At 41.0% G+C, this 21,701-nt stretch overlaps 2 protein-coding genes across 2 annotated transcripts in view; one reads left to right on the top strand and one right to left on the bottom strand.

Moving 5' to 3' along the window:
- Window positions 1-2,707: 2,707 nt before the first annotated feature.
- HSP90B1 (heat shock protein 90 beta family member 1) lies at window positions 2,708-19,969 on the bottom strand. The gene is made up of 18 exons (XM_067697748.1): window positions 19,783-19,969; window positions 18,663-18,765; window positions 17,817-17,958; window positions 17,137-17,253; window positions 15,452-15,783; window positions 11,381-11,492; window positions 11,035-11,154; window positions 9,630-9,746; window positions 7,785-7,922; window positions 7,624-7,701; window positions 7,424-7,489; window positions 6,685-6,954; window positions 6,170-6,415; window positions 5,517-5,653; window positions 4,130-4,208; window positions 3,883-4,038; window positions 3,498-3,620; window positions 2,708-3,001 (listed from the first exon to the last, which is right to left on the bottom strand). The coding sequence occupies exons 1-18, from the start codon at window positions 19,829-19,831 to the stop codon at window positions 2,972-2,974; spliced, it is 2,415 nt and encodes an 804-aa protein (XP_067553849.1). The 5' UTR covers window positions 19,832-19,969; the 3' UTR covers window positions 2,708-2,971.
- The window catches only part of LOC137202343 (putative tetratricopeptide repeat protein 41), an 81,054-nt gene continuing 79,279 nt past the window's right edge, over window positions 19,927-21,701 (top strand). Inside the window, exon 1 of the mRNA XM_067697749.1 lies at window positions 19,927-20,865. The gene's annotated coding sequence lies outside the window, so the exon portion shown is untranslated. The remainder of the gene's footprint in view (window positions 20,866-21,701) is intronic.

Raw genomic sequence — 21,701 nt, 5'->3', positions numbered from 1 at the left:
TTCCCAAAGGCTTCAGGGAAGGATACTTGATTTAGTATAAATCAACAAGAAAAAGTCATGATTTGAACCCAAATTTCCTACAAGACAATGGCTTCATGAAGGTGAAAAATTAATTTTATAGCTATTAAAATTCAAATGTACCAAAAGCAAAAAATGCCATCATTTCAGTAAGTGCTGATTCTAAGTAACTTTAACCAAGGTATATATTATATATATTTTTTCCTTTTTTTAAGCTGACCCCATTGTGAAAAATGGACATTATGGTGGGTGTAGAAATGTGGCCTCCGGATTCCCAGGAAAAGGCTTGTCACCCCAGCGCTGAATGCTTGTCAGCGGGCTCCCTTCAGCTGCCAGCTCCTGCAGGGACGGCCTCAGCCAGCACCACCTGGCTCAAAGCTGCACAGCACAGAGGGGCCGGCAGCTGTGAGGGACCCCGGTTCAGCTCACTTCCCCGCACGGTTGTCTGAGGCTGGTTTTGGACTTGCGTTGCTGCTCGACTTCTCCTTCTGCGCAGTCTCCTTTGCTTTCCTTCCACAGGTGCTCATCTAAGGGCATGCCTTCATAAATATTCTGCACACTAAACTCCATCTCAGTACTTCCTGGAGAACCAAACCTGTGACAAAAACCAAGTATTAAAAGTAGAACTAGAGGGCTTCCCTAGTGGCGCAGTGGTTGAGTCCGTCTGCCGATGCAGGGGACACGGGTTCGTGCCCCGGTCCGGGAAGATCCCACATGCCGCGGAGCGGCTGGGCCCGTGAGCCATGGCCGCTGAGCCTGCGCATCCGGAGCCTGTGCTCCTCAACGGGAGAGGCCACAACAGTGAGAGGCCCGCGTACCGCAAAAAAAAAAAAAAGAACTAGATTAGTTCTTAATAAAGCTGTGAGGGAACAGTTCACGACAGCTCAGCTGTAACCCGTCAGATAATTTAGACCAGTTAAACAGCTGTAGTGCAAGGTGTATATGGCATAGCTGCATAGCTGCCTGTTTCTACCAAAACCTCAGGGAGAATGCTGCTTTTTACACTTCCTGATGGAAACAATGGAAATTTAGAATTTGTAATTGGAAGATTCTGAGAAGTTTCAGATGCCACAAATTTAATGCGACCTGATGGCTTTAATTTTTATGTCCTACTACTAAAAGTAGTCATTTATAGTGGCCAAAAAATGGGAAACAAATACAACTAATAGCTAATATAACATTGTATCAGGAAAGGAAGCTATACCTTAACTGATAGCCTGTTTCTCTATGACTGAGTTCCCATTTTCTTAAAAGGGAAAAGAAGCAGGGCAGATTTTTAAAAAGATGATTGTAGGGTATCTAGTAATTTCAAAGTGATGATTGCAAACTAAAAAAAGAGCTTGATGGGGAGGGGTAGGAAGCATATAATGATTAGAATTACGAGAAGCCTAGAAAGTGTCCTAGATTATCAGGAAAATTGTGAAGTGTTCAACAACTTTATTGTACATAAAATTAGGTTCCACAGAATTTTCTCACACACCATGATCTCTGAATATGCAAATGAGTAACATTTTCTCTCCCTAGCCAGTTAAAAAAAAATACTATTTCAGATGGCTATATTTAGAGAAACCATTTCTCCCGTAACACATTTTAAAACAAATTAAACCTATCGATGAGGATCTTCACTGTAGTTATACTTGTGGTAGGACTATAGATGATTTTAAAAAGACAGCCTTTTAATTTTGGAATAAATTTAGATTTACAGGAAAACTGCCAAGATAGCACAGTTCCTGTATCCCACTGCCTGTTTCCATGAATGCCCTCATCTTACATGACCATGCTGGACATCACACATGCCAGAGCTAAGGCACAAATGAGTATGTCCGACTCTGGATTTCACCAGCTTTCACCCAGGTTACTACATTGCATTTAGTTGCCATGTAGTTTCCTCCAGTCTGTGACTATTTGTTTTTTGGGTTTTTTTTAACATCTTTATTGGAGTATAATCGCTTTACAATGGTGTGTTAGTTTCTGCTTTATAACAAAGTGCATCTGCTATACATATATCCCCATATCTCCTCCCTCTTGTGTCTCCCTCCCACCACCCTCCTTTTCTTTGGTTTTGACCTTAAAAATTTTTGAAGAGTACTGTTCACATATTCTAGGTTAGGTTAAGGTTGGGAAGTTTTGGAAAGAATACCAGAGGTGAGGTACCCTTCCTCATCGCATCAGCGGGTACATGACATCCCTGGTGATATGAACCTTGATCACTTGGTTATTAAGGTAGCACTTGCCAAGTTTCTCTATAGAAAGTTACTGTTTTCTCCTTTCCATACTCCGGAAGACAGTCATTAAATCCAGCCCACATTGAAAAAGAAAAGGATTAAGCTCCACTTCCTAGAAAGGGGAGCTTCTACATGTATTATTTGGAATTCTTCTGTAAGGAAGAGTATGTCTTCTTTCTATGGGTGGTTTTTAAAGATAATTTTAAAAAACCACTTTTCTTTAGTAACTATGAATTATTTTTGAAAGGAAGAAAACCCAAGACACATGATCTAAAAAATATTTTTCCTTTATTTTCTATCTATATGAGACGATGGATGTTCACTACTTATTGTGATCGCTTCCTGATGTACGCAAGTCACTGTGCTGTACACCTTAAACTCATACAGTGCTGTATGTCAATTACATCACAATAAAACTGGAAGGAAAAACAATCGAATTATGAAAAGGCAGGCAAGACACTGAATGTTTGGGATCTTTTTTATTTTTATACACATGACAAGATTTTACACCAATAGTCAGTTAAATAGTACAAATTTACATTCATGAGGAATGTTAAAAAAAAATTCAACTAAAAAACCCACTTCTTCCTGTGACCCAAAATCCCAACATTTGACAGTGCGGGGGAGAAGGGGGCTGGGGGGAGCATCCACAACAAGTCTCTCCCAAAAGAAATGACTGAAATTTCACATTCCTTCTTCATATGGGATCCAAACGGCGACAGTGTAATTTACAGTTCATCTTTTTCAGCTGTAGATTTCTGTGAAAAACAGAAAAATCAGAAGACATTAAAAACCAGCACAACAAACCTTAGCTCACAGAAGGTTCATGTATGGAAAAAACAATTGAAATGGACCCAGCCTATCCATTAACTTGAGCTGTAGGCTAGAACCTCACCTTGCTAATCTGCAAAATAACTTAGAGCCCAACAACAAGATCAACAGTCCTTGAACACAAACAGTCAAAAATTTAAAATAGCCTAATGTTGCTAGAGTTAAGGCAGAAGCAAGTGGCAAAGAACACAGAAGCACCGTGGGCTAAGGAACAATCTGCTTAATAACATCTCAAGAATGGATGGCTAACCTAAGGGAATAAAGGAAGTGGGAAGATCAAAGTACACACTTTAAATAAAGAAAAAAGGGATTTGCTCCAGCTTTTGAATTTGATAATTAGATGACTATTTATTTCTTGACTTCTGTAACAGTCTTAACTTTGCAAGAACTGAAAATGCAAGTCCCATTCTTGGTTTGTTCTACCTTTGCTGTTTCTTGTTCCTCCTCATCCGCTCCTGCATCCATTTCTTCGTCGTCGTCTTGCTCTGTGTCTTCTGCGGTATCCTCTGTTGTTTCTTCAGGTTCTTCTTCTGGTTCTTCTTCCACCTAAGGGGAACATTTATGAGCCCATTAATGCATTGAACACCTTGGATCTATTTTCACTTTGCTCATTTAAATGTATAAGATCATAATTAACCTCACTCCAGTTTATCCAGAACTGTAGAGTCAACCCTCTAATTAGAGTTAACAATCACGCTAACAAAGGGAGACAGACAAAAAAAGGATGTAAAAGGCGGGGAGCTTCTCATTAATTTCTAGCATTGTGCGTGACACTGGGGATTCAAACATTCAATAAATTACTTCAAACCTTTGCATCAGGGTCAATGTTTAAGCTGAGGCGAAGCATTCTTTCTATTCTATCTCCATATGCTTTAGTGTCTGGTAAAAGATATCCTGACCGCAGTGTTGCTGTTTCAAACAAAACCACAGCAAGATCTGAAACTGTTTTGTCATCTTCATTCTCCTGAAATGGAAGAAGTCACACCTGATTAATATTAAAGGGTCCAAAGTAGTCAAATTAAGAGACAAAGGAGTATGGCTATGATACTGCTCACCTTAACTCGTCGAAGCATGTCTCTGATCAGTGGGTGTCTGGGGTTAATTTCAAATGTTTTCTTCTGGCTGGCATAATAACTGTTACAAAGTAAACAAACATATCGAATTTTAGGGTCCATGCATTTCCCATACTCTATTACTAACTCACATAATTACAGAGAACAACTTTTTGAAAAATCGACATGCTTATATATTGTTACATCATGCTTTATATGTGTGTGGTTAGATGAAAGAGTACAATAATGAACTCTTATTTACTGATGAATCCCAAGTGCCTTTGTTGAGTGGATGAACTGATTTAATGTCCTGTTCACCCCCTCTTAATGTATTCACTATCTTAATTGCATCTGTGTCTCCCCAGAGTTCTGGAACAGAACAGCCTCTGGGTGCTGCTCAAGTAACACCTTCTCCACGATGCCTCAACCTATATGGTTCTAAGAAAAACTGCTTCTTTTCTCTGAAGTCAGCTGCAATGCCTCTGAGTATACCTTCATCGTCATTAGCATCCTACCATCCCCTGTGACTGTTCTCCCTCCTATAGCTGCATGCCGAGGACAGGGTGAAGCCCCTTTCCCTATATCCTGGTATAACCTATCATACACGCAAGTCTTAGAGGATTATGATTTGTCATCCTGACTAGTCTGAATGTCACAATTTATTTTTATAAATATTACACATTGGTGAGTCACGCTAACTACGAATTATAGATATATTTTTAAATGGAGTTTGGGGATTGTGACAATGGAAACTACACTTAGGAGAAGAATCCTTAAGGTAGGCCTGGGGAAAAAATGTATGATGATTATTAGGTAGCTAATAAGAAGATATTCCAAGTAGAAGAGAATAAAAACAAGGAAGAAGTCATTTTCAAAGCTATTGTTGTAACATTAAAATAAAAACTTGAAATACATATTTCTTGAAAATAAAGGGTACCAAAGATCCAGTGTACCTCCAGTACTTGGCCCTTGAGTTCAAATACTCGTTAACTTGTGCACCCTCTACCCTTTATTTTGTGGAGCATACTTGTTGGGGGTGAAAGGGGTGATTAAAAGGATTTAACGCCTTTAAGAAAAATAAGTGTCATTAACTTCATCTGTAACTATTATCTAAAAATGTGAAAGAAGTCCAGATACCAGGCCAAGCATATAATCTAATGCCAAAAGACATTATGTGTAACAGATTAAGAAAATTTCCATCTGTAGATAAAATACCATAAAATAAATCACAACCTCAAGACCTTTTCTTTAGCAATCTAATGTAGCAATCTAATCCCTTTGTAAACTTATCTAATATACAACAGACGCTTAAAACACCTCAGTTCTTTGTATAGAAGCTGCCATTATCTTCTAAAGGACGGCTGTACAAGACTTCCCTGAGGATGCTTACTTTGTAGAGATGTCCTTGCCGGTCTGGTATGCTTGGGCTTTCATGATTCTCTCCATGTTGCCAGACCATCCGTACTGGCTGGCCACAAGGGCACATGGGGACTCTGTCAGGCGCTGAGAGACCACAGCCTTTTCAATCTTAGGATAAGGAAACCAAAAGTTAGAGATATATAAATATCAACAGTTAAGGTCGTGAAGTAATTGCATTTCAACTCCTTAAGGGCTCACCGCTTAAGATCATAAACGGAGGCAGATCAGAAAAGTACCTCTCACTCAGATTTTTAGGAAACTCATTTAATAATCTGAATTTTTCAGTCATAAATACTTAAACATCAACTTTTAAAAACATTTAAAACTTAAGTTTAATCGGTAAAAATGTAAGCTATTACAAAGACAGTATTAAATTATGGAAAACTTTCAATTACAAAGGGAAGAAATATACCCACCCACAGGATAACACTTATCCTTTCAATTCTTTGCAGTTCATAAATTTTAAGCTCAGCCTCCCAATAACTTAACTACAATATTAAATGTTGTTCTGTACAACTTTTAATGGTTACAAAAGTACCAGCTGCAAAGTTTAATTTGCTGACACAACACGTTTTTTTAAAATGAAGATGCTAGAATTTTCACAATTTCTAATTTCTAGAATACCTTGTCCTTGAGGGCTTTATCTTTCATCCAATTGAGCAGAGGCTCAAATTCTTTCTCAATTGCTTCACGACTCTCCTTACTTTTCTCACTTTCATCAAACTTCACTCCTTCCTTGGCAACATTCTGGAACCTCTTCCCATCGAACTCAGGAAGAGCCTGAATGCAGTATTCGTCCACAGGTTCTGTGAGATAAATCACTTCGTATCCCTTTTTCAGAAGTCGCTCAACAAATGGAGAAGATTCAGCCTACAAAATTAAGAAAGTAACGAAAATTTCCAAGTCTGGCCTTGGTATATTTGTTCATCCTAGTAGCTACATTTATGTAATACCAGCAACCCCATTTTACAGGTGGAGAATTAAGAGGCGCAGAGAATATAAATGACTTTCTTCCTATCAGTGACTGACAGGCCTCATAACCACTTCAGTTTATAATTTAAGTTTTCCTTTTTTTTTTCCCTCAAGAGTTGGCTATAAATGCCCAGCTACATACCAGGACCAGTTCAAGTTCACCTCACCTCTTTTCTGCTGGACCCAGCCATGAAGTAGATTTTGTCTTGCTTCTCCTTCATTCTTTCCACATACTGGTCTAGACTAGTAATGTCACTTGGATGATAAGAAGACTGGAATCTAAGCAGTTTAGCAAGACGTGTTCGATTTGAGTGGTCTTCTATCACACCAAGCTTGATGTTGGTACCAAATTCTTTCCAAAAAGTATCATTGTATTTCTCATCAGCAATCTTCTTGATCATGTCCAGGGTTTTACGGACAAGTTTCTTTCTAATCACCTAAACAAAATTAAAGAGTAACTTTACAAAAGCTCATCGCAAACTTTTGAGAACATACAATACGTAAGGTAGCAGGGGAGTAGTGGTGAAAGATACAGATGCTGGTATTTATCAAGGGGCAGGGAATGGTGAGTACTCCTATGTCAGATGGAGCAGAAACTAAGTTGTCCCTGGAAACAGTCACAAGATTGTTTTAATGTTTATATTCTAACTTTAAGACCAGGTAGTGGGCATATATGGGTATTCACTGCTCTTTCAACTTTTCTGTATGTTTGAAAATTTTTTATTATAAAATGTTGGGGGGAAAACAATCAGATTCTCAGGATTTGATCATTCCAGAGTAAAATTAAGTTCTTTATCTGAAAAGCCAAGGACTAGTCTCAAAACCTGGGAACTCCACTAATGGAGTCTTGTTCTCTGAGGCCCAACCAAAGAGCAAGGCGGCCGGTCTCTTCCCAGAGACACTCACCTTAAGCAGTTTATGTTGCTGAAGAGTCTCACGGGAAACATTCAAGGGGAGATCATCTGAGTCCACCTTCAGGTGGCAAAACAAAGTCCAGTTAGCAATAAAGACACTCGAAAAAAATAAAACCAACCAACCCAAAGAAAACGCCACTTCCAGACCCCCACTCTAATCCCCTCTTCCCCCATTAATCTCCAGATACTTACAACACCCTTGACAAAATTCAGGTATTTGGGCATCATATCATGGAAGTCGTCTGTGATGAATACTCGGCGCACATACAGCTAAGCAGAAACCAAAAAAAAGGTGACTTTCTGGAAATCATACTTTGAAATTTTAAACTCAGTTTATACCATTAAAAACCCACCTTAATGTAATCGCTCTTCTTAGATCCATATTCATCAAACAGACCACGTGGTGCAGATGTGGGTACAAATAAAATTGACTTGAAGGTAACTTCCCCTTCAGCAGTAAAGTGGATATATGCCATGGGGTCATCGCTTTCCTAGAAAGTTGGTATCTTAGTCATTCAAAAGGCACAGGAAAAAGCGGTTTGCGATTCAAAAGGCACAGGAAAAAGCAATTTATTATGTCGTACACATTCAGTTTAACATTTAACTAACAAAAAAGTACCCTTACCAAAAAAGTGAAGGTGGGGGGCAAGGAGGGAAGAAGAAACAATTAAGATTGCACTTCTAGCTGGCTGTACATGGTTGTTCTGATGATGACTGTCAATAATATTACTCTATCGCCTAAACCTGGGGAAGGATGGATGAGTCTAGGTTCCACACATGTGAGAGAACAGGACAGGAAAACCACCGCCCTGCCTAAATGACAAAATAATATACAACATTTCATGAGTGTACTGTTCAACCAAAAAAGTACTCAGGAACAGGATTCTTCCATGAAATTTGCAACAGCAGTGGATAAAAAGAGGTATGTAAATAGCTATGAAGCGTAAGGACAGAAATTTCCTGCATTATACATTACCGTACCCACATATGGCTACTGGACACTTGAAATGTAGCTAGTCCACACTGAGATGTGCTGGTTAGTGTAAAACACACACCTCACAAAATAACCAACCAAACAAAAAAACCAAAAAGGAAACAACTCAATTTTTTATAATGATCACCTGGTGAAATAACACTGTTGGGTATGTTGGGTTAAATAAAATATATTATTAAAAGTTAACTTCACCTGTTTCAACTATAAAAAAATGTAGCCTCTAAAAGACTTAAAATCACACACTGCTCACATATTTCTAATATAGCTGCTTGAGACGAAAGTACCTTTACATATGCACTAGGACTTTCGAGTTCACGGGAATGAAAGTAGAGGCAGAACCGAGGGAAAGTTTTTGGAAGTAAAGCTGAAAGGATGGTTGGATGTTAAGGTAAGGAAAACAAAGGTTAAGTAACGAATCAGCAGATGGAATAGAGCAAAGAACAAATACAATCACAGAATATTAAGTTTTCTCTAGCTGTGCTAAGTCCATTAAACTGTTCTCTTTTGTGCAAGATGTTTGAGGAAACGTTAACTTGAAACAATTTTAGTCAATGCTAGTTTTGGATTCTAAGAGTTACAAGAAATGATCAGTAAAACAAAACATTGGCAAGGAAATAGATTTAGTAATTATTCCTAGGCATATGACCTCAAAAGAAATGTTTGATGTTGTAAACAAGCTCTTCAATATCATGTTAAAAGTCATTCAATAACATGGTTTTAGGTCTTACAGGTTCTGTAGTAGAAATCAAGCATGTATCTAGTAGGCAGTTCTAAATCTTTTTGTAGCACAGACCACTTGGCAATTTGGTGAAGCCTACAGATTCCTTCTCAGAGTAAAAATTTTTTTTTATTTTATTTTTTTTTTGGCAGTACGCGGGCCTCTCACTGTTGTGGCCTCTCCCATTGCGGAGCACAGGCTCCGGACACTCAGGCTCAGCGGCCATGGCTCACGGGCCCAGCCGCTCCGCGGCATGTGGGATCTTCCCGGACCGGGGCACAAACCCGTGTCCCCTGCATTGGCAGGCGGACTCTCAACCGCTGCGCCACCAGGGAAGCCCCAGAGTAAAATTTTTTTAATGCATAATATAAAATACACAGGATTAAAAAGGAAACCAGTTGTGTTCAAATAGTAATAAAACTATTTTTCAGCATATTTTTGATTTAGTAATGTTTCATTATCACATTATTCTAAAATAACATTTACCTTTGAAAATGATTTGTAGAAAGCTTTGTATTCATCCTCCTCCACTTCTTTCGACGGTCTCTGCCATATCGGTTTGATATCATTCATAAGTTCCCAATCCCAGACAGTTTTTTCAACCTGAAGTTACAGTATTTGATTAGTCTCTCCTAGCAGATATACCAGTAGTATCAATAGTTATACTATAGTAACCACAGCTTTAGAACATTTCAAAAAAGTATTAATATACGGAAGCACCAAAGGGTACCTATACTGTAGTATGGTTCTTGCCAACTGGATCAAAAAAAATTTTAAAAAGTACTTCTGTCAACACTTAAGACTGTTATTTAATACAACAAAGACAAATGGTTATTCATCATAATTGGTAACAATCCAATTAAGGTTTTTTCAGTTATTTTTAACTAGCTAAAATGTTATTTCGTAAAAATACCTGTTTTGAGTTTAGAAGGATATACATCTTACGTATTTCTATTTCATGACTTATAGAAATCCAACATCTTACAATAAATATTTCTCAAAATCCACCACCATTACTTCTACCTACTCTACTACCTAAGAGGACCAGAGAACTAATTTTATAGTTGATATCTACATGACAAAAGAAGATGCAAAAAAGCTTCTTAAGCTTTTAAAATTCAAAACATATCATAAGCCATCAGTCCTGGGCAATATATGGAAGTCAGAGAACTCTTCATAAAAATGATCTGCATTTGCTACTTAAAACTTTCGAGAGAGAGAGAGAGAGAGAGAGAGAGAGAGTCTAGAGTGTGTGCGCGCGCACACACACACACGCGCGCGCACACACAGAGTTTGGTTTTAAAAGCTGGGCCTAGGGACTCACTCATTGAAAAAAGAAGACCATTAAGAACTGAAGCTTACCCTCAAATCGGTCTGTGCATATTTGGGTTTCTGTGTTTTTTTTTTTTTCTGCATCTGTTTTTTCTAACATAAGCTAAACAATATTTTTTACCTTAGTTCTCCCCTCTCCCTGGTTTTATCAAGATATAATTGATACACATCACTGCATGAGTTTTAGGCATACAGCATAAAGGTTGAATTACACGTATTGTGAAATGATCACCACAATAAGTTAACATCCATCATCTCATATAGATGAGAAGAATAAACAATTTTAAAAAATGGACCAAAGAAAGAAAAGTTTCTCCTTATAATGAGAACTCTCAGGATTTACTCTCTTACCTTTCCTATACACCACAGAGCAGCGTTAGCTCTACTTGTCATGCTGTACGTGACATCCCTAGTACTTATTTACCTTATAACTGGAAGTTTGTACCTTCTTCCAACACCCCCCCCACCCCCGGCAACAACAAATCTGATCTCTTTTTCTATGGGTTTGGTACTTTATAACCTAAACGACATTTTAAGTAGGAAGATGAACCAGACTTACTTTTTTAGTTTTTGGTTTCTTTTCTTCTTCTTCTTCTTCTTCTACTGCAGCTTCATCATCAGATTCTTCTTTTTCTTCTTTTGCTGCTTCTTCTTCCATGGGTTCCTCAACAGTTTCAGTCTGTTGAAGCAGAAAGTAGAATTACGGTTGAACTCATTTGTTTAATAATTCTGATTTCATCTATAGGATATGAAACAAAATTACAGCTGAAAAAGTCGATCTTCAGTAAGAAAACACTGAGAGTATCCTGTATTGAAAGAACCATATTTAACGTTCATTCTTTCAGTGTTAAATACTCGAATATGTGCCAAGGTAATACACATGAATTGTATTCCTACAGATTTACCTTGCTGCTCCATACATAAATAGGAAAGTTTATGAACTGTGAATATTTTTTCACGAGACTTTTAATTGTATCCAGTTCAAGGTAATCAGATGCTTCTTCTTTTAAAACAAGGCTGCAAAGAAAGTAAGACGTTTAGAGAAAGACATGATGGTTTAAAAGATCTGACTATAAATTTGTCTAAATACTCATATGACTATAATAGCCAGCAATTCTGTGTATAACCAACAATGTCCCCGTTACCCATGTTAAGAACTCTCATCACCGATAAAGGTTTGTGAGCTAAATATACCTAATATGGGTATGGTAAAGGAAGAACTTTCTTGCACTCCCTCAGGTGGAAAATATTCTTAGTTCCAAGTAAAACAATGAAAATGTTCTCAACCTTCTCAATGTGCTGGATGTTTTCATTTGAAGAACAGAAATCTTAAGTTAGCTGAAGGTGGGAAATCACTGCAATATTCTGGAGAAAAGTAGAATCTTATGCACTCTGATAGCAACTCTAGAAATCAAGTGATTATTGTAGTTAACCCCTAACAAAAACATGTTCCTTAAAAAAAGCTAGAAAATTAATCTGAACTATCGTTTACATTTGCACTAGACAAGAAAACAGTAACCACCTGTCACATGTGACTATTTACATAAAAGTTAAAATCAGTTCTTTAGTTATATTGCCACATTCCAATAGTCACATGTAGCTAGTGGCTACCATATTGGACAGAGCAGTGATAGAACATTTCTACCACAGAAAGTTCTACTGGATAGCACTGGCTTAGATAATTACAATATCAAAAATTGTAGCACTGCTTCCTCTTCTTCCTTACTACCCCTTCTGCAAACACCTCCTCCATCCACCAAGAATAATAATCACAACGTACTCTCAAACACAGCAGGTAGTCGTGATGTTTGTGCTCCCAATAAATATGGGCAATGTTGTATCCATGGTTCTCTCCCTGCCTCAAAAAGCTTACAGTTTAGTAGCACCTGCCAACAAGTAGACAGCACATGATGACACAGCCTGGTGAGGGGACGAAATCTCTGGTCTTGGAGCATACATGTTAGTGATCCGGGGTTAGTGGAGAGTTGCATCACTTTTGGATGCAAATTGAAGCTGATGGTTAGACATCTTAGTTAGAGGTATTTAAGAGGCAATTAGACATATGAGCCCAGGGCCCCGCAGAGAGATCTAGACCAGGGGTTGGCAAACTCTGGCTGGCACCCATAAGAAATTTTATTGGGATACAACCTCATCCTATATTGTCTATGGCTGCTTTCAAACTAGAATAGGAAAGTTGTGACATGTGACAGATCCTATAGTCCACGAGCTTCAAATATTTACTAGCTGATTCTTTAAGAAAAAGTTTGCTGACTCCTGATCTGGACTAAGAATATAGATTAGAGAACCCTGAGGAGGAGCTGGAACCTGGATCCAAGACAGTGGTTCAGACTGCATGCGGGACACGGGATAACGGAAAGTGCTGAAACTGAACTTTTGAAGAAAGAGAATATCAACATTGAGGCAACGGAAAGTTTAAAAAGATGAAGCTAGGTACTGAATGGATTGTTTTAAGGTATGAGCAGTAGAATGCAAATTCTGTAGAAAACACAAGAGAAAAACTACAAAAAAAAAAGAACCCATTGCTGGGAGCCATACCAACTAAAATAACCCTGAATCCACTGGATTTAGCAACAAGGATTACTGGTGACTTATTTCAATGGAAAGATGGTGGATAAAGTCAAAACACAGTGGGCTGAGCTGTGAACAGAAAGTGAAGTAGCAACAAAGGCAAGTATGCTTTTTTGAGAAGCTCAACAGTAGATGGGGGAGAAAAAGAGAGTGCATGTCTGACAGCAGCATGGGGCATCGCACCACCTGCCTTTGTTCCTTTTCCCAGAGACTTCAATACGTTTACACTTTGATGGGAAAGAGGAAGGTGTTCAGGAAAGGCTGACTTTAAAAGACATGGCAGGCATCAATTTATGCTTAGTCTCTGAGGAGGTGGCGTGAGAGACAACATATGAGAAGCAGAGATTAGCTTTGGGGAGAAATGTAGAATACTCCCTCATGGTAGTAGGAGGGACAGAGGCAATTTTTACAGCACTTACAGGATGCTAATTTCATGATCTCATTTAATCCTCACTAAATCCCTCATAAGGGTACAGTGGTGGCTAATTTAGGGGCACAGACAGGAGTAGGGAGGAAATTGAATTGTCAGATGGTTTCTACTTTATTAGTCAAATATAAGATAAAGTCATATGTATGCAGGGCAGGATCCTAACCTTGTCGCTTCCTTGCCTTTGCTCTCCTTTCCCCTTTGGCCATTCTAGACTTTCAGTTCCTCAAATGGGCCTCTTGCCTCTGGAACTTCCAACATGCTGTGCTTGCTGCCTAGAATATCTGAACCTAATTTATTACCATTTCAGAAAGACCTTCTGATAAGGGAGGTATCCCTTAACTTCCTTTCTGGCATTTGCTACTCTGAAATTATCTCATGTTTTTTCTTTCTTAGTCGAATGAGCCATGTGAAAGTAGGGACAGCAACTGTCTTATTCTCCACTGTAGCCCTAAACCCTAGCAGGTAACAGGCACTCAAATGGATATCTGTTAAGTGAATGGTCGGGAAGGAGGGCTTAAAGAAAAAAGGTAATTTTGCCAAGGAAAGGAGAACCTGTTGTAAAATTTCATTTACTGATCAACCATCCATGCTACCGTAGGAAACCATCCTGATGACCCTTATTCATTCATACCAATACCTGCTAGTCATGCCTTAGGCTCTGGGAATGGAGTATTAACAAAATGTTTGCTCACATGGAGCGTCCATCTAGATGTCTCACCTGTCTCTTGGCAACCTAAGACATTAGCACCTCTTGGGACATCATTTTCTCTTTCTAGTTAAAAGATGCGATTTACCTGTATTCTCCTACCACCTAACAGAGAGGGCCCTGGGGTATAACTATTAGGGATGTCTCCTAAAGAGATCAGGAGATGTGAAAGGCAGGAGAAGGTAAATTTAGAACAGTAAATTAGTAAAAATACTAAAATGCAGTTGTCTAGTTTCATGAAAGGAAAATCTCTGGCAATGAAAATAGGGAATGTCTTCTGGGATGAAGAAAATTGGTTGAAATCATAGATGTATGCTTGTTTCCTACCTGAATATTTAAAAATCCTTAATGTTGAGAAAATTTTAAACTGAATTAAGAAAAAAAATCAAGACTGTGGGCACATTTTCACTTGGCAGAACTGGGCAAGTCAATTGACCTCTAAATTGGAATTTCTTTATCTCTAAGATGGAGAAAAAAACAAAAGGCAGAAAGCTGCCCTGTCGTCTGTCTGTCTGTCTCACACTTCACAGTGCTGCAAGCACCAGGAGACACTGGGCATAAGATATGTCTCGTCGACACCAACAATAGGTACTGGCTTAAAATGAATTCCATATCAAATTCAATAACTAGTAACTATCCTCGAATGAGACGTTTTCTTCCAAAGAACTTTCTTAACTCTCTTCAAGTCCTTTATCTGTTCCTGTGCTCTCCAACCCGCCCCCAACCCTGGCTACTATCTTGGCATGTTTTCAACCGTTACCCAGGCTACCCCAAGAGTCTCTTCTCATCCAGTCCTGCCATCCTCCACACCACCTTCAGAAAACTTTAACAAAGTTCATCAGAAATTCCATCAGTAACTGCCACCACCTGAAAGGAATTCCTTGAATCTTGTAAACACGCTGTGCCACTGCCGTTATCCATGATGCTCCACAGACTGACACCACTTTTCTAAGTCCTGCTTACCTGGAAAACCTGGACAAGCCACTTGTTTCTGAGGCCTCCGATCTGCCTTCTCCCTGAAGAGCTAACCCTTCCTCCTTCAAGCCCTCCATAGACAGCAGCCACCATAACTCTGGGTCCGGCCCTTAGCAAGACCTCAGAATACTTCAAGTGGTGAAAACTGTTCAAGTTGCTCATTTTTATAGGCAAAGAAATTAAGGCCCAGAATAAGCCGTTTGCTCAGAGCCAGAACCGGAGAATCAACATCCTCGTTACGACTATTAATTCTCATTAGGAATTAGTAATACTTACGTAATTGTCGTTCCCCGTCCTAGAGTGTTTCCTCTGGGGTCAGCAATTACAGAAAATTCATTGGAGTCGGACTCCCAGATGTGCTGGGTGTCGTTGTTGTGTTTCGATGTGACAATAACTTTATCTGCTACAAGGAAGGCAGAATAGAAACCGACACCAAACTGGCCAATCAGTTCTGAAGTTGACTGGCCATCTTCTTGTGCCTCAGTCATTTTGTTTAAAAACTCGCTCGTCCCAGATTTGGCTATGGTACCAAGGTTTTTAACCAACTCTTCCCGGGTCATTCCTACACCAGTATCTGTGACATGGAGCAGGTTCTTCTCCTTGTCACACTAAAACCAAGACAAGAACAAAACAGTTATACTTGCTCAATACTCACGATATAAAAAGGAAATACTGAGCTATATATTGAGAAACTACCAGCTTTGGACCACATCAATTTCAATACAGAAAACAAAACTGAGATATTTTCCTCCATATAGTATTTTATGGGCTTTTCAAAAAGCGTACATCTTAAGCACAAGCATCTTTATAGAGAGTAATTTTAAGTTCAGTGTATTTGGTAAAATATCCATATAAAGAGGGCAAGGACTGGTCTAAATGTCAAAGGGCAGAGACAGACCTAAATAAGGCAAGCTATTTATGAAAAAAAATTCAAGAAAAATAAAATTCTATGTTTCACCTATTTCTTTGATAGAAATTAAAAGGATTCAAAACTTGAATGACTTCTGTCTTTGGAATCTGTGGTGACCAATGTTCTTCACTAAACATTCCCAGCTCTCTGCCTTCCAGAAATACAGTAGGAATATACTTCCTCCACTTATGGTTGGATAAGGCCATGTGACTAGCTCTGGCCGAGGAGCTGCAAGTGGGAGTCAGGAGTGTGGCTTTCAGGCTGGAGCCTTTAATTGATGCGAGCCCCTCCAAGCTTTCTCTGCACTGTGGCAACCAGCTACACTTCAGATGGTGGCTGCTCAATCAGCCTGTGTCATAGAGATGATGCAAAGCAAAGGCCACAGGCAGCCATGACTGATGATTTAAGCCAGGGGTTGGCAAACTTTTTCTGGAAAAGGGCCAGAGAGTATTTTAGGCTTTGTGGACCATACGGTCTCTGTCAAAAGCAGTCACAGATAATACACAAACGGGCATGGCTGTGTTCCAAAAACATTATTTATAAAAGCAGGACTTCCCTGGTGGCGCAGTGGTTAAGAATCCACCTGTCAATGCAGGGGACACCGGTTCAAGCCCTGGTCCGGGAAGATCCCACGTGCCGCGGAGCAACTAAGCCCGTGCGCCACAACTACTGAGCCCTCGCTCCACAACTACTGAAGCCCACACACCTAGAGCCCATGCTCCGCAACAAGAGAAGCCACCGCAAGGAGAAGCCTGCGCACCGCAACGAAGAGTAGCCCCCTGCTCACTGCAACTAGAGAAAGCCCTCACGCAGCAACAAAGACCCAACGCAGCCAAAGAAAAAAATAAAATATAATGTTAAAAAATATATATAAAAATAAAAACAGGCAGCAGGTCAGATTTGACCCACAGGCCATATTTGGCTGAGCCCTGATTGAAGTCCCCGACACTTGGGAATTGTTATTGCTCCTAACCTAGCCTATCTTGACTGATACGCATTCTCTATCTCTAAGAATTCTTTGTAGTTAAAAAGAAAATTGTTCTAAGCTTACCTTAATTTTAACCGTTAATTCCTCATTTCCAGCAAGAGCATTTTCATCAGTCAATGATATTAGCCTTATCTTATCTAAAGCATCAGAGGCGTTCGAAATCAGTTCTCTCAGGAAAATCTAAATGGAAGCCAGATTTAATACACACTTAGATTAGCCTCAAGATACACGAGACATTAAATTTAATGGCAAACTCATTTTATTTCTACTCTTTACTCTGAAAAAGCACTCTTCAAGGACTAGACTTCTATGGTACAGAGGTGGCGTTACTCTCCTGGTAAAAGCAGGCACAGCTCTCTACACAAAGGACTGTAGCTACTACAAGGAACACCTGAACTGCTGAGCGTAGCTGATACTCTATTTTCCCTCCTAATGATCTTTCTGTATGCAATACTCGAGGCTTAGTTTGTTATGACTGAACGTAAGACTCACAACTATTTAGCAGGCCACGAAAACAGTTGGAGGGGAAAGGGAAAAAAAAAAGGGAAAATGTTTAGCAACCCTCCCCCTCCCCCCAAACACACACAAATAGGTATCTAGTAGTGATTCTTGTACATACTGGGTTTTTAAACTTTGCCAACTACTTGCTTGGAATTGCTATGTCAGCACATTCACTATGAAAGTTAACAAGTTAGCTACCATACGGAAACAAAACAACATTATCATAACCACATGTTGCTTACCTCTTTATTTTTATACAATGAATTGATGATAAGTTTCATCATTCTGTTAACTTCGGCTTGGAAGGCAAACTTTTCTGATTTCTCTCTAAGTTCTCTTATCTGGGATGCATTTAATCCATCCAACTGAATAGCTTCTTCCTCTCTAAGGAAATAAATTTGATCAACTAATACTGCATTACTTAATTCCCTCCAAAAATATAGGATCTGTGATGAGAGCAGAGTGATCTCTTAAGGTTGTCTTAATGGTTAAAAAGCTAAAATGCAAACCTTTACATTACTAGTCTACCATCTCATTATTATTTTATCACAGTAGTACATTACCTTTAACAGCAAGTTGGAAATACTCTGTGTTAAACATTGTCAGAAAAATAAACCCAACTTCCCTCTCCTAAAAAGCAAAGTCACACTCATTTACGTTCCCTCACAGGGAACCCTCTGCCTGGGAAACTTTGGCTTCTAAGGGTCTACAAAAGTTTAAGTCCTAAGAAGCCAAATCAAAACATTGCTCAACTGACAGAATTCCTTTTTAAAATTACTAAGTGTACACACCGGGTATAAAACCAAAGGAGACGCCTTTTCTAAGGTCTTAGGAAGGCTATAGTGCTAGCATTCTGAAACAGTTATCAAAATAGTTTTCAAGGGAATTCATCTCATTTTGACCAGTCATTCTTAGTGGCAAAGTTAGGAGACATTACTATGTATGCACACACTTGCTACCCCTAACATTTTCTCTATTTAAATTCAGAGTATTAAACTTCATCTGGATCTTTTGAGAAGAGATACAAAAAAGCTACTGTATTCCAAGTTCCCAGCGGGTTATCTGTATAGTTTCAGAAGAACACAAACCTCTGTACTACTTCATCATCTGTCCTTGAGCCTTCTCTACTTTTACCCAGATCTTCTTCCACTGTCCCATCCACATCCACTTCATCGTCAGCCTGGACAGACCCTGATGGCAGATTTAACACCAGAAAACTCTTAAACATCGTTGCTTCATGTACTTCTCAGAAGAAACAAGATCAAACAGGGCCAGTGTAGTGGCTGCAAAAGTCACTTGGCAAATACGGGAGGGGGCGATGGAAGAATGGATCCACTGGTTTAAATATCCAGTGTAAACCCACGTAAGCGTATTTCTTATGTAAGTTCAGATACTGAGGTCTCCCAGGAGATTTTGAAAGACGGAGGCAGCCATCACTTCTAAAGGACGGCCCTGGGATCCTTTATAAATACTGTTTAGCAGATTCGATTCCAGGCCCCTTCTACATTCACACGTGTTGCCCGCAGGCCGAGACTAGGCCTCCAAACTGACCATGCCAAAATTTAGGCCTTCAATACCACAAGTCAGAACACGAAAAGGATTTGTGCAACCCCTAGCGAGGGGAACTGAAGGGCTCAGGAGCCTGAGAAAGCGAAGAGACGTTTAGAGATTTTAAGATGTTAAGGAGCTCGAGCAAAAGTGAGTCAAACACGCTGACACTGCCGGTTCGCTGCCCGCGGGCCTCACGCTCCACAGCCCAGCGGCTAAGAAAGGAAACTCGCGTTGGCGAGGCGTGGAAGCCTGGGGGCGGGGGGGGGGGGGGGTCCTCAAACTCTGATGGCCAAAGGTTGCGGCATCTGACAAAAGTCCTCCGGAAAGGGCACGCACAATGCTCCCGGGGGACGGCGGGGAGGGGGGCACGAGCCCGAGGGAGGCCCCACCGCGAGGAGGCTGAGCCCTCTAGGAGCGGATACTAGGAGATGTATAAGGGATTAAAACGACTCCGTTCTCCTTTTATCTTTCCAGAGGAAGGAGAGAGTAAACGAAATCCCCTGAGCCTCTTTCGAGGAAAAGCAATGGACACCCCACAGACCAAGCACAGGCCCTGTAATCACCCTCCCGAGCTCAACGCCCCCAGAACCTTCGAGAAGAGGCCGCGCTTGAGGAGGGGGGGCGTCCAGGGGGGCCCGCTCCTCCAGGATCACTCACCGAAGGTCAGCAGGACGCAGCAGAGGCCCAGCACCCACAGGGCCCTCATGGCGCACGGCCGGTGAGTCTCAAGTCGCCTTTGATCGCAGGAGCCGCCTCCGCCCCCCCCCTACGCCAGGCTTCGATCCTCACACCTCAAGCCTTGCGATCCGCCCACTACCCCCAAGCAGGTCGGGCCGCTTTTCACCCCCACTTCTCGAGGGCGGGGGACGGGAAACACGAATCCACCAATCGTGCCGTACCACGCACCACCTGTACCCAATGGGGACTCGTGGGGGGGACCGCAGTGCACCAATCGGAGCTGTCCAGGTGCGGTGTCCAATGCCCGAAGCGTGGCTCCTTCCGATTGGTCAGTCCTGGCTCCTTTTCTCCAATCAACTGGTTCCGCGGGCCCCTCTCACGTGGGACCGCCCCTTTGCCTGTGTTGCTCTGGTCTCTAAGGGAAACCCTCCAATGAACGTCAGCACAGAACACATCCTCCTTGCGGAGAGGTCACGCGGAACCACTTCCGGATCCTGAGCGCGCTTACTCCGTGACGAGGGGAAGCGGTAGCCATGGCAACGCGTTCTTCACCTTTCCCTTGTCCATGCGTGGGGTCACGTTGGGAATGATTCCAGAGCGACTTTTCGCAGTCAGCTTTCTATCTGGCAGTGCTTCTCGGAATCGAGACACACGTGAGAAGTTGAAAATCCCCCGGCGCACTTTTCGATGGGGTTGGGGAGGAACTACAGTTCCCGGCATGCAACGTACTAGGGGGAAAACACTGTAGTGCATGCTGGGAATCGTAGTCTTTGATCAGCTGCGTAGTTTGGCCCTTTCTTCTGCCTTTTTCCCAGCGTGTCTTTGCGGGAACTCTGCGCTGCGTGTTTTAGAATTTATATCTCGTTGCCAGTGCCGTAGAAATTTCTGCCTATTCCAGACTCTCTAGTGTACACAGCCTTCAGAACCTAGAAAGCCGCCAGGCCTTGGCCGAGGCCGCCCAGCGTTCTGGGGGTCGGCCTGAGTCCGGCCCAGCCTCCGGTTCATGGACGCGCCTTTCCGAATCTGGCTTCTCGTGCGTCACGTGGGCAGCCGGAGCTTCTGGTACGTCTGCACCTTTCACAGCCGGAATGCTAGGCCTTCTGTTTCGGTTTACAGAAGAGGGTAGCGGGGCTTTTTTTTTTCCCCCCTTCCCTTACGGGAAATCGCGAGCAACTTTGATGCCCTGACTCCCTCAGGAGGGTTCAAAGGCGGTGAACCGGTGGTCCCAGAGTCCCTGCTGTGAGTCAGGTGAAGAGCATGGTATTAAAGTCCAGTCTAGCAGAAAAAAGAAAAAAAAAAAAAACACTCTCAGTTTGACGGGTGCAGGAGGATACACCTGCAGATCTTTGAAAGCAAAACCTGTGGGACTGCAAATGAGCGAGAGAGTACAGCTTTGTAACTTCATAGAAATACAGAAAGACATAAAACACCAGGTGGCTTTCTTGTGAGGGAAGTCCCTCACCCAAAGCTTGGGCCTTTGGAAATATTTTCTATGGCTTTTTAGCCTTTACAGAGCCCCCAGCCCGACCCGCACCCGGTTTCCACAGAAACACTGCCTTCCTTACCGCTTCCTACAGGTTAATTGAACTTCGAATTTGTTTTCAGATAATCATCCGAATTCCTGAAGACAAGCTTTTCAGTGACAGGCTACCGTATATATTTATAACTTCCCCTATTGAGGTTCGCCAGTCTTAATTCTGTGGTCAGCACTTACACGTTGTGGTGGTCCCTTATTTACATCTAACCAAATTATCTGAATTTGTTATTAGTAAGAAAAGGGTAGCTTACAAAGCTTTTGTTATGCCTCTGTGCTTATTTTTTTTGTTTAAAGAGTTACTAGGGTGTGGATTACATTCAGAAATCTCAAATAATTGCATTTTTGTGTGTTTTAACTCCTG

The sequence above is a fragment of the Pseudorca crassidens genome, chromosome 11, assembly GCF_039906515.1.
Source record: "Pseudorca crassidens isolate mPseCra1 chromosome 11, mPseCra1.hap1, whole genome shotgun sequence".
Taxonomy (NCBI): Eukaryota; Metazoa; Chordata; class Mammalia; order Artiodactyla; family Delphinidae; genus Pseudorca; species Pseudorca crassidens.
The sequence above is the reverse complement of the archived record's forward strand: the minus strand, read 5'-3'. Positions and strand labels throughout refer to the sequence as shown.